Below are 13735 nucleotides of genomic sequence, written 5' to 3' on the forward strand. Positions count from 1 at the left end.
TATTTTTTCCCAGTTGCATTACTTCAAATAGCTAATGTGATGTTAAACATTATGCATTCCCAATTCTATGAGCCGTCTTTGTACCAAGCCCCGTGAGACAAGCCCAAATAAGTCCATAGCAGGGTTTTATATTCTTAATCCCTATAAAAAAAGGTCTTACGTTCACCATTCCAAACATTGCAGCCAAAATTTCTACACTTGTTGAGTCCCCAACATCATAGAGGAGGAGAAATATGAGCCACTTCTACCAATCACACAAACAGCACCAAAACTAATTGTTGATCTCAACAGGAAGTCAAAGTAACTTAAACAAAATAGGAGAGCTAGTATTAAAAGATCTCTAGAAATCACTTCCAGGCAGCAAATTTCAAGATATTCTCCAAAATCCTCCAGGAAAACCAGGAGGATTAATCTAGACTGACCAGCCATTCAAAACCCTATACACTGGTGATCCTAGTAGTGTATGGGTCTATGCACAGAAAAGAGATGTGCACTGTTACCTACTTGTCTTGTAATCAGCAACAAAATATAACAAATTTAACTTGTTTAAGCGATAGAAAAACAGAAAGACAGTAGAAAAGAGTGAGGAAGAAGAGAAGAAGAGTGATGGATAAAGTAAGAGCACTCAGTAAATCATACAGCCTTATTTCTCACCCCTCACCCCTTTCCTGCATACCTCTTTTAAATCATTTTTATTGTCAATTTGCAGAACTTCCAATTATCATTCAATAACAAAAGGATCTCCAAGTAAATCAGCAAAGCAAAAACAGAAAAGAGTTTACAAACCTTCCTGCCAACTAAAATGGTGTTCTTTGTACATGGGTCAATTATTTCCAGCGAGCTGAACTTGCCATGAATAGTTGCCGATTCTTCCCAATGATTACATTTAATTTTTATTCCACCAAAAGAAAAATGAACAGATTCCTTCTCAAACCCCCTGAAAATTTTTATAAGGAAAACAATGAAAAATAAAAAAACAATTTAAGTGAATAAAAAAGTCATAATTAAAGTCCTATAAAAAGAATATAATTATCAATCAAATTTAAGGGAAAATCAATAAATTAAAACATATGTAACCAATTTTTCACTAAAACCATAAAAAAGCAACCTTTGCAAGAATTAACAATTACTAACATAGAGTTCCACCAGTCAGACAAGTCTAAACCACCAGAAATAGGGAATAAATCCAAACTTGAATAAGTAATACACAATAAATCATATAAAACAATAAAAAATAAATAAGTTACTAATGGTCTCGAGGATAAATATTTAGGTAAAACAACCATCAGAAGGATTAGGGGAGGTGATCGTAATGGCTGGAACATATCACTAGGATGGAAACTACAAATAGGGATTGAGGAAGGAGAAATACACCCTTGGAAAAGGATAAATGAAAGGTCTGTGTAACAGGAAAAAGTCACATAGAGAAAGGATTTCAAAACGCTGTTTCAAATGTAAACCCTTTCTAATGGCAACATGAACAAAAAAAAAGCTTTTTCTAATAATATGTAAACTTAGAATGCAAAGAAAAGGAGCATCCAAACAACAAGAATACCACCTTAGCATTCTGCTTTTTGCAAGTAAGAAAAGAATACGGAAAATAACCATTCTTAGCATTCTTACAATGTTATCTTCTTCCAAATGTTATCTTCTTCCAAATTGGAATTGAATTCCAAATTAGAATTGACTCCCTATCATCTGACCTAGTTCATATCTTCAAGCACATGCAGGAAGGCTGTAATCTGATTTCTTGAAGGGCGTAGCACTGTATCTCCTTGCACTGATCAGCTGTCATCTCTTCAGTTCTCTTTTCTGGCCGTAGGACCAGTGTTTTCTTGTTTGTGAATGTTGTTTCACCTTTCAGCACATGCAGGAAGGCTGTGCTATCTTCAAAGTCGAAAAAAGCCAAAAAAAAAAAAAGAAGAGGAAATCCAAGGACCAAAGCCAAAAAAAGAGGTTTCTGTGGTAGAGCCCCCTCGAAGAGGCTTATGTGGTAAACAGGTTGTCATCACAACCCCACAAGTCTATGCACAACCTTCGGCATGCAACTAGGCTTCATGCCTTTCTATTAATAATCAAACTTAAACATGAAAGGAACACCCATCTGGACACAACTGATTCCATTCCACTGTGATAATCAACTAACTCTCAAGTATTATCTTTTACGATAGCTTCCATCTCTAGGGTCATGAATGAGAAATAACTTTTGTGACACTGTTAGGAACAGGAAAGAAGAGTGAGCACAAATGCTCAATACAAAAGAGATAATAACTCAATAGATAATATGAAATAGGATAGATAATAGTACAAGAATAATGAGTTTATTCACTTTTACCTTTCTAAACAGCAATGGTGAGATCAAGATAAAAAGGAATGGTAGATTCAGTTTCAACAATATGTCAAAATAAATGGGTACACTAGTGTTACTCAAGTTACTTTAAGCATAAAGATTCAGACATTGCAGTTTATCACTTTAAGTAATCTCCACTGTAAGGAGAATACCAGAGGCTTAACTTCTGATATTCCCATCTAGCCCCGTCCTCCAATAATAGAACTTACATCTTGCTATATTGTGCCCAATGTAATTATTTCCAGCTAATTTAACCATTGAAATGGAAATATCATAGGTTTAATTGTATCTAGCACTAAACACAATACTATTCAAGCCTATGATATTAGATACTTGTACATGTCTAGCATACCAATATCATATTCAATAAGTATTAGATACAATACAAGATATGCACGGATACTTACACTATAGCTTAACACTTTTAGAATATATAAAGTGGTAGGTTTTAACTGTCAGTGCACAATTTGTACTAGAGAAAACAACCACACCACGAAAGAGCTATTTATATTAATGAAATGTAAAAGGACACTTCTGTCCTTATAGTACAATAACTAATGTACAGAATAAAATAATAGAAAATGAATAGTACGAAAAGAAAGTAAAATTACAAATTAACCCTCACTATCCCTGTCTCTACACTCCCGCTCAATCGGATGTAGGGGCACTATTATCAGATTGTCCACGAGAAAGGAGGTCTCTTATAAAGTGACAATCCACTTCAATATGCTTTGTCCTTTCATGGAAAACAGGATTAGAAGCAATCTTGATGGCACTTAGATTGTCAACGAATAAAGGAACAAGAGAAGACTGAGAAATATTGGGGTCATGAAGGAGCACCTAGAGCCAAATAATCTCACTACATGCTAAGGACATGGCTCTATACTCTACTTCAGTGGCAGTGTTTTAAAAGCGCAAGGCGCAAAAAAAAGTGCAAGGGCCAATTTGCGCTTGAGGCGCAAAGCGCAAGGTGCAAGGCGAGGCACATGCCTTTTTAAGCAAGGCGCAAAATTACAAAAGAAAAAGCTAAAAAATAAAAAAAGGTCAAAAAATGCAAAAAAAAATCAAAAAAATATTAAGCATAATGTTAATAAAAAATATAAACTTAAACTTTAAAATAAATGTTTTAAAAAACCTATTATCTAAAATTAAAGTACATAAACATAACATGTAAACTGTACTCAAATGAAAATTTAAAAATAAAAGCAAACATATAAAGCATTTTCAAGCATGTAAAACTCACAATCTCTTTTTCTCCTTAATTGCATTGCTTCAAGTTGCTAATGTGATGTAAAACATATTGCATTCTTGATTCTATGAGTCACCTTTGTACCATGCCCCTCGAGGCATGCCCGAACAAGTCTATGTTAGGGTCTGAAATTCTTATGATATTATAACTTTCATTACCTTTTAAGAAGATATTTAATTGCAATGAATGAATGAACAATATTAGCAAATAGGGGGTTCATTCATTCGCTAATGTTGTTCATTAGCAAATGTTGTTCATTCATTCATTGTAATAAAAAGGCAATGAAAGTTATAAAATCATTATTTTTTATGTGAGAAATAAGAATTTCAGACCCTAACATAGACTTGTTCGGGTTTGCCTCAAGAGGCATGGTTGGGGGTCCGGGGGCAGAGCCCCTGGCCCAGCGGTTAGACTCAAAAAAAAAAGCAAAAAGCGAAAAATTTTAAAAAGGCGCACACATGGGCTGAGGTGCAAGGCGCATTAGGCGCATGCCTAGGCACACCAGGCGTGCGCCTTTTGATAGGGGTGCGCCTAGGACCTGAGCGAGGAATGCGCCTCACCTACATGCCTAGGCGTGCCTTTTAAATCACTGGGTTTGGAAACGGTCTATTGCTTCTTACATTTCCAAGAAATATGCACCACCTAGTGGTAGATCTCCTAGTATCTGGACAACCAGCTCAATCGGCACCAGCATAAGCAAATAGCTAATGCGATGAGGTGGATGGGAAGAACACACCATAGGAATTAGTCCCCCAAACATATCTAATCATACAATGTACAACTGTCATGTGAGGTTGACGAGGAGCAGAAACAAATTGGATTACAATATGGAATGCATATGAGATGATTGGGCATGTCATTGTGAGGTAGATAAGACTTCCCACAAACCGACAATACAAGTAAGTGTGTCAATGGACCAGGCATGTCATTTTGGACCAGTCCAAAATCAATTTGGACGGATTGGATGGACCAACAAGATATATTGCATTGGACCAATCCGGTCAAAAATATTTATTAGATTAGATTGGACCTGGTCCGTCCGTAATAAATTTATATTGGATTGGGTTGGATTAAGCCAATATCTAGTCCATTGATATAAGATAAGAATATAGGTGGTGATGGACCAATTTGGGTTGAAACCAATCTAAATCAAAACGAATTTGAACAGATTGGACGGTCCAGACATTGAATTGGACCGGTCCAAAATGGTCCAAAATATTCATTGGATTGGATTGGACCTGGTCCATTTATAATGGACTCACATTGGACTGGATCCGATAAGGCCAAATCCAATCCAATTACCACCCCTAGATACAAGGTGTTATCTTCTAAAAGAGGACCGTCAACCTTACTCAACTTCAAATTGACTTCCAATGGGGTATCAACTATCTTTGTGTCTATGAGGTGAGCGAGCCTGACTACGTTTGTTGATTAAGGAATTAGCCACTAGAATTATGATGAACCTCCAAGCCCAAGAAATTAGTAATGGGTTCCAAATCTTTCATCTTAAAGGATTAGCTAAGAAGATGCTTGAGCTGATGTATACCATCTTGATCATCTCTAATTATGAGAATGTCATCAATATACAAAAGCAACAATTTGATACCCTGAGAACGCTATGATGTAAAGAGAGAGTAATCTGAAGAACTTTGAATGAACCTAGCATTTGTGATAACAAGTTGAAACCTCTCAAACCAGGCACAAGAGGCTTGTTTAAGGCCATAGAGAGACTTCTTGAGGCAAAAAACTAGATGAGGCTCATCACAATAGCCAGGAGGAGGTTCATGTACACTACCTCCTTCAGATCCCACTCAAGAAAGCATTCTTTACATCAATTTGGTCAATGACTCAATTCTTCACTGTAGAAATGGCCAAAAGGAGACGAACCGTGGTTATCTTGGCCATTAGGGAAAATGTATCCTCATAGTCTATCCCATATTCTTGCTTGAATCCCTGAGCAACCAGTCTAGCCTTGTATCTATTCAGACTACTACCAGATTTCAACTTTACAAAATACACCCACCAGCTTCCTATAACTATGGTATCAGGAGAAGGACAAACTAACTCCCAAGTGTCACTTTATAGAAGAACAACTATTTCAGCATCCATGGCATCTCTTCAATAAGTGTGAGCTACAGCTTACTGGAAAGACCGAGGGATATCTATAGTGGACAGCACAGCAGAGAAAGAACTATGGTCTGAGGGAAAACATAGCGGTCAAGTGGTCTAGAGACTGGAGCAATGCAAGGTAGAAACATCAGTATGAATAGGAGGGGATTATGTACTTACAGGCGTAGGAGTGGATGTGGCACCATGCTCTAGATGAGGAGAGGTTGGGAGCGTAGGGGTTGGATCTGCTAGCCGCTTCCTAAAATAAAGTTGGTGCAGCAACTAAGAAGTTGGCATTTCTGAAGTACCTGCAAGCTCAAAGTGTTGTATGATAGATACTAAAGGAACACAAAATTTTGTGATATGTTGAAAAAATGAAGAGATTTTCAAGAAACATCACATTCTGAGAGATTCTAACCCAATGAGACTAAGGAGGACACAAAGCAAACTGAGAAGGTAGCTTAGTGCGCTCATGTCGAGGAAGATGAACAAAACAGATACAACCAAACACATGAAGCGTGGGTAAGTCGGGAGGAGTCTTAAACAGGGACTAATGTCGGGACAGGTTACCAAGGATAGATGATGGAAGAAGGTTGATAAGATGCACAGCAGTGCTGGCCGCCTCCACCCAAAAGGTTTGCTGGTGCATGAGAGTCAAGGAGCGTTCTAGCAACACTCAAGAGGCTTATGCCTCCTTGTGCTCAGGAGGCTTACACCTCTTACATTCTGAACTATGCCTCATGCCTCGAGGCAGTGGAACACCTCACATCGTGTTTTGTGTTTTAAAACATTAGCTGTCATTTGCAGCTTGGAGAGGGGGGTACTTAACACCTTACCACTTCCAATCCAAGTGGATCCATGGTCTCTTGGTATAGTACCATATGGGTGGAGCAATTGAATCACTAGATATATATATATATATATATATATATAAAAAAATGAAAAGATCAATTTTTAAGGACTAAAGTGGACTTTTCTTTTAGGAAATGGAGAGTCGTTTCCCCATTTTCCGGATTTGTGTCAGTATTTAAATCCATTTCTAGGCATCATAGGCTCAAGCTTGCACTGCTAGAATCACTGGTTGATGGCTTTTTTGCTTATGCAAAACCTTCCTTAGTACCAAAAATTAAAAACCAACAAGCAAAATTTGCAATATCATTATATCACACAAAAGCACCACATCGACCTCTATGGAAGATGGTACTAAAACTGCACTATAGAAATCTCAAAACTTTCTAGAAACAAGACAAATTACTGAAATAACGCAACCAATAATAAACATTAAACAATAACTAATATATTTCCTACACAAACACAACAAAATTAAGCAGACAAGCAGAAATCATACTTTTTTCCAATTGTTGCATTAATTTGATGAATGTTGAACTTGATATTAGACACATAGGTTTTATCTCCACCAGAGGCATCACCATCAACTGAAGGCAATAGATGAAATTTTGTTGCCTCATAAATATCCTGCTCAAGAAAAGCCATAAAATTTAAGAAGAAATTCTATATAAAATAAAACAGTAAGGTCAACATCCATTAGTATCAAAAAGTATGGGAGCATATACAAACAGAAAATGTTAGTATTTATATGCTGAAAATCCAATGCATAATTCTCACAAAAAGGAATGCATTTGGGTACTTCACTGAACACCTGAAGGGAAGGCAACCATGAATATTAAATAACAGCAGAAATTAACAGAAATACCTTAATTACTTCATCTGAAACAACACCAGAAAATTGACTGGAATCTGCTGTCCCTCCAGCACCTAGCACGCCAAGGGATAACCAATTGAGCCATCCACGGGACCTGCTCAATAAGCATTCATCATTCTGCTGCTTTTCCATGGAAACATTGGTACCAATTGTTCCCATATTGGAAGATGCAGAGTTCAACAGAGACTCCTGAAAATGAATTCTAGAATCATAAGAGAATATATTTATATCAGTATATGACATTCAGATAGTGCAGTTGGACAACACTACTAGAGGATTGTATTAACCAACATCCTATTTGTCAATCATCAAATTTCCATCCTATTTTCAAGTGTCATTATGTATACACCAAAGAGATTCAATTTTCTTCATTGCTTTTTGTGTTGCTGGCTTAAGTCCAACTCAGGATAATTAAGAGAGGAGAAGAATCAGGCATGATTGAAGGCAGGTTGGTTTGGATAGTCTGGTTCTTCTACATTTTCGATATGCCAATCATACACTTTTCTGTAAAGCATCAGAAGAGCACATGCAAACTCTTAGGTGATTCTTTTACGAATATTTAAGTAATTTTCCGGTCTCTTAGAACCTTAACAAGAGTATGATGAATGGAGTGTAAGGTATAGGCTAAAACGTACTTGAGGATTTTTCCGTGGGGATGAGATGTCAAGTTTGATTACTACCCTTTTTTATTTGGATCTTCCAATTGGTACTAAAGCTCATCATCTATTTCACAACCTACCATTAAATGGATTGAAAAAACCTCTGGTACAACATATGCACATCTATATATCTTTTGATGACAGAGTTAATTTGTTCTAGAGTATTCTAGCATGTCAATCCACTATCATTCTCTCCTTAAGTTTCACAGAGATGTCAATCAAATTGAAATTATTAAACAGCATTTATTATTGGTTGTAGCCTTGTAGGAGGAAATAGGAAAAAGCTTCATCTAGTGAAATGGTGATTGAGTTTGTAAACCTAAAAAATGTGAAGATTTCGATTTTAGACAGAGTAATGAGTAAAGCTCAATAGCTAAGAACACTGGAGATTTGAGGAGAAGCAGTCCTTGTTGAGGAGAGTGACAGGGAGAATATATGTTCTGAGGGTTGAGTGGGCCTCTAAAGTCATAATCTTCAAATTACAGGATATGTGAGTTGAAGGGTATTATGAGGTTTCATTTTTCACCTGCTGATGTCACAGGAATTTCAAGTGTGTGATGGGTCTACACTAAAGGCCATTACCCAATGTTGGTCCCAGCTATCCAGGGTCTTGGAGGGGTGGACTGGATACGGTCCTAACCTCTGGCATTTTTTTAACACAAAATGGCTGCTCTCAGACTTGAACCGACATTCTCACGCTTGACAACCTGAGATTTTACCATTACATCAAGTCATGGGTCTAGACTAATAGTCTTAATTGTTATACCCAACTTCAGATTTCATTGGACATGTTGCTTAAGGAAGGATTTCAAATTGTCCAGTTGCTCATTTCTTTGTAATGTTTTGCATCAAGGTCAAACGCCTTTACCTGACTATAATTCCTTTTTTCTTCTAATTAAATTTTACTTTCCACCAAAAAGAAGGGCCAAGAAAAAGGTTTCAGGAAGACAAATGGTGTGAGTTGGAAAGTTGTGTCACCTCTGTCAAGACTGTGTAGATTGAGTACAAAGAAATTATGATAACCCAATGCTTGAGTTTAGAGGGTAACAGGTTGTAAATAGTCCAAAACCTAAAATTTCTTTATTGACTAGAGAGGTGGAGAAATGTATCAACCTATTCACCCAATTAGAAGCAATTAAATTAGTCCTGATTTAGCAGATTATAGAAGGAGAAAACAGATGTTCAGAGTTATTTTTTAAGCCTTATTATGACACACAAATAAGAAACAAGAGATTTGGTGCTACCCTACTCACCAAGAGTTGAGGCTTTTACACAACTGCAGTAACCTGATGGTATTTTGACAATTGACCATTTTAAGTCTATAGGTTACCATATGACAAACCTTTGTTACATAAACAAAAGTTTGAGGATGTGAGATATCTATTTTTTCTATATACTAACAAAAGAAGCACCTTACCACCATTGTTTAGAAAAGCGGACCAAACCAATTGAACCGTGCCCCGGGACCTTGGTCAGTTCGGTATTACTCCAATAACCACTTTTGCTAAAAAACCAGTGAAAACCGGCTGACCGGCCGGTTTAACCAGAAAACCGGTGGCCCGGTCCTGGTTTCATAAAACCACCCAGTTCTTTAACTAATTGAAATTTTAAAATGTGGTTAACAAGATTTGAACCCATGACCTTTTAGTTATTTGCTATATATATATATATATATATATATATATATATATATATATATATGTATGTATGTATGTATGTACGTATGTATATGCCATGTCATCACAGTTCGACCCCAGTTGAACCTCAGACCCATGAACCTCTCCCTTCTCCGGTTCTATGCCCGGTCCGGTTCACACCCCTTGAAATTGCGCAAGCAAAAGATCTCCCAAGCCAAATCACCATCAAAAGTCAATAACCAAACTACAACCTAACCCAACCTCTAACGTCCCCACTACATTTGCATACCTGAAGAACCCTCTTGTTTATTAGAAGGCTCTAGAGACTCACTTCACAACCAATGCTAGTTCTAGAAGTGGCCGGAAGAACTAGCTAATAAAACAATATTGAAGAAAATTGAGACTCACTTCACAACCTATGCTAGTTCTAGAAGAGCCTAGAAGAACTGGCGAACAAAACAATATTGAAGAAAATTCCCAAAAACCCCTGCAAGAGACATGAAAACTCTTGCAAAGAAGCATGCCTATGTAATTTGATTCATAAATCGGGACTTGTCAATCTCCATCATCATGAGAGCAATCATTGTTAGTCGGAGCAATCAGAACCATCAAAGGACATCTAGACCAATGTTGTCAAAATCTTACAATTTATGATATGATTCATGATTTGAATCATGAATCCCAAGGGTTTTGATTCAAATCTTATGTCTGAATCGTTTTCTGCAAAAAATCTTATGATTTTTGTTTGAATCCTACAATTTGATTCATAAATCTTACAAATTATACGATTCTTGCGATTCACTGCAATTCAAATCAATTCAATTAAGAATTAGTTCTTTACTTTGTCATTTTGTTTTGTTTATATTTAGTTTTGTCAAGGGTGACTTGTTTTAAAGACCTTACTAGTTGTGTTATTTAAGACCATATATTCAGTTTATTTTCTATTATATGGAAGATAAAGAGTCATTGTATGTGGATTATTTGATCATATCATCTTAGAATTCTACTGTATAAGTGGAAAATTCTATTGTTTCAGGTATATATATGATAGATAAGGATAAAAATAAAGTATAATCACTTCTCTATATATATATTTTGCCTTTTAGCATATCTATATTTATTTTTTGACAATTTTTAAAAATAGAAATAATCTTATGATTTACGATACGGTTCACGATTCGACTCAATTTAACTTTCTCTACAAATTACGATTCAATTACAATTTTCAGAGCATTGCTCTAGACTTCTTGTTCCAAGACCTCACATTTCCTAGTTGAGCTGAAAAGGAGATGCCAGTGGTTGCATGTTTGGTCTCAGAGAAAAATAATAGGCTTCTGGCTTTTTGTTGGAAGGTAATAGGAATCAAGGTAGATACAAAGGAAATTTAGAGATGAAGGTGTCTGCTCTAGAATCTGAATCATCTCTGGTCATTGAGAAAATTGAGATTCCTATTGGCTAAGTTGCGGTACACCTGGGCTGGATTAAGAAGATTTCTAAAGACTTTACTTTGGCGTGCAAAGATATCAAGGTAAAGGTTTCAACACAAGCCGTTGATGAGTTAGATTTAGAGAAGAGGTCAAATGCTGTGAAGAGACTCACTAATTGTCATAAAGTACGATGTTCAGCTCCTATCTCAAGAGTTTTCTCTCTTTTAAAGTTGGACCTTTGGGGTTACAAATTTTGCAAGAGTTGCAAGAAGGTCTACAAGAGAATGTGTGATTAAAGGCGAGTGCTCTTCCATGTTGTGCAGTAGTAATCAGTAAGGAGTTATTGCTGAATAATTAGTTGAGAGGAAATTGGGTGGAGGACATACGTTGGTTTGCCCTGATGTTATTCCAAAAGATAGAGTGCCAGCAAAGAACTTCAGATGGTTTGTCTGTGCATGGTGATCGTGAGGAGGGTGAAGTTGCATTAGAGCATCTAGAAATGTGCATGAGAGGGAGAAGCATAAGGCGTCTCCTTCTGATAATACATGAAGTGGTAAGGTCAATCTGATGAAGCTGACCCTAAGCAGAGATAACTGTTAGGTTAATCAGATGGCCAATTAGATGCAAGCTCAAAATTTTCTACGACAATCTCAAGAAGGATGTTGTATAAGAATCAGAGATAATGTCTGAAGAAAATAAGGGGGAGACTGAAATGCAAGAGGATGAGGTTGAGGTGATTTTTAAACAAGAAAGATAAAGGTTGATTTGGAGAAAGTAATTGAACAGAAGGTCCAGGTAAGTAATCACTGCACTTGCTTCTCTTGAGAAAGGAGGAGTTTTCTGAGAGAAATTTTTTAGAGTAGGAAAAAAAGAATAGAGCAGATGCTGACCACTCGCTTCCTGAGCCTGATAATGACATGGATGAGGCCTGATATTTTGAAGCTGCTGATGTGTTGTGATTAGGGGTTGAGGCTGATTGTGTATGATGATGTGGGTTCTGTATTGCCCCTATTGTAGGTGGCCTTTCCTTGGATGCAGGGTGGTGAAATGTAGAGAATTTATAAGTGAGGAGTTTTATTGTTTGCTTTTAGTTTGGTTATTTTTCCTTTCAGGTGATTTCATATCACATTTTTTATTTTATTGAATTATTTGTTTATTATGAAAAAACTTAGATCACAGTTTTCTTGATGCAGTCAAGAATAATGGCAGAACTATTGGATTGATACGAATCAATGAGGATATAATCTAGCAGGACATAAAACTTGAGGCAGTATGGCAGAGCCCAGAGGTCAACTAACTGAACTGCAACTAGGCTAGCTAGAGGTGTGATCAGCAGAGAGCTTTGTGGATGACTGCCCCTCCTTAATTGCTGTCTATCCAACATTTTTGTAAGTGGAATTTCCTTTGTTTTGCAAAATTGTTTGGCCCATGACTATTGGGATAAGGGGGACAAGCCCTGCCTGTGGAGCTTCAGTCTGTGTAGCACATGTTTCTTCTCCTCCCTATTTAATTAATATAATATATATGTATATATTCCACTTAAAAAAAACTAATAAATAAGTCTCAATATAAGGGCAGGAATTGCATATCAAAAACCTTGTTATGTATTGAAGCCGATTCCTTTACAAAAAAATTCCAATACCTGCAACTCACATTCTGCGATGGATCTGTATCTCAGGATATCATCAACATCACATTCTTTCTCCATCCGCTCCAGTTCCAGAAGAGTAATTTCATCTACAGGCTAGTCATCATCAACCAACAAATGTATCAAACAGAAACAAAAAGGAATAAAAATAACTCTTGCTGTTCCACAGGTATTTAGTATTCAATTGATACACTAAAATAACATTTCTACAGAAGAAAACAACCAACAGGTGAATACAACAAATGTATCAACAAACATAGAAACACAAACCATTGAAAGTTTAAGAAGGATAAACAGCACAAAGATATTTCATGAAGAAGCATTCAACCTTGTAAAACCCCTTGCTTTCAAAAAACAGTCTGTCCGATGAAGCATACAGCTTCATATACTTTGACCCTTGTTGCAGAAGATTATATATAGGCCAATTGAGAAGAATCACTTGGGAAGTGCATTCTAATGATAGAGACAGTTCGAAGTACACAGAGAACTTGAAAGGGTGTCTTGAGTTCACACACCCAAAGAATTGTATTATATATCATGTGAGTACAATAGAGTGAAAGGACAATTATGTCCTCTAAAACAAATAAGAAAAAGTCATATATACAAGAGAGAAATAAAAGATACTGTATATAAGATACATGACAATGTGATACTCCCAACCAAGTCAGCCCATAGTATTTCTACACCTGCTCTCCCCCTCAAACTGATGCCAAGCTAGAAGCATCAGTTTGTCAGCTAGGAACTTGTGGCGAGGACACGCCTTTGTGAAGATGTCAGCAAGTTGAAGACCAGATGAAACATGGGGAAAAGTGATGATTCTAGCAAGGAATTGATCTCTGATGAAGTGACAATCAACTTCTATGTGTTTAGTGTGTTCATGAAAAACAACATTAGAGGCAACCTTGATGGCACTGACATTATCTACATGAATGG

General features: G+C 36.7%; 1 protein-coding gene across 10 annotated transcripts in view; it reads right to left on the reverse strand.

Moving 5' to 3' along the window:
• The window catches only part of LOC104593388 (vacuolar protein sorting-associated protein, putative (DUF1162)), a 156223-nt gene that overhangs the window by 93364 nt on the left and 49124 nt on the right, over positions 1–13735 (reverse strand). For 6 of the 10 annotated variants that reach the window (XR_016078241.1, XM_088890930.1, XM_088890931.1 and 3 more), the window contains 4 exons: positions 12797–12898; positions 7423–7620; positions 7057–7184; positions 787–937 (listed from right to left, as the gene is read on the reverse strand). Coding sequence is in view for 9 of the 10 variants with exons in the window: in XM_088890930.1 (XP_088747056.1) it covers positions 787–937; positions 7057–7184; positions 7423–7620; positions 12797–12898 (579 nt within the window). In the remaining variant the exon portion in view is untranslated. Of the gene's footprint in view, positions 1–786; positions 938–5888; positions 6017–7056; positions 7185–7422; positions 7634–12796; positions 12899–13735 lie in introns of those variants that run through there. The other 4 variants (XM_019197045.2, XM_019197044.2, XM_019197046.2 and 1 more) reach the window with 4 other exon arrangements.

This window comes from Nelumbo nucifera, chromosome 7 (assembly GCF_055504915.1).
Source record: "Nelumbo nucifera cultivar China Antique chromosome 7, China Antique-T2T, whole genome shotgun sequence".
Lineage (NCBI taxonomy): Eukaryota > Viridiplantae > Streptophyta > Magnoliopsida > Proteales > Nelumbonaceae > Nelumbo > Nelumbo nucifera.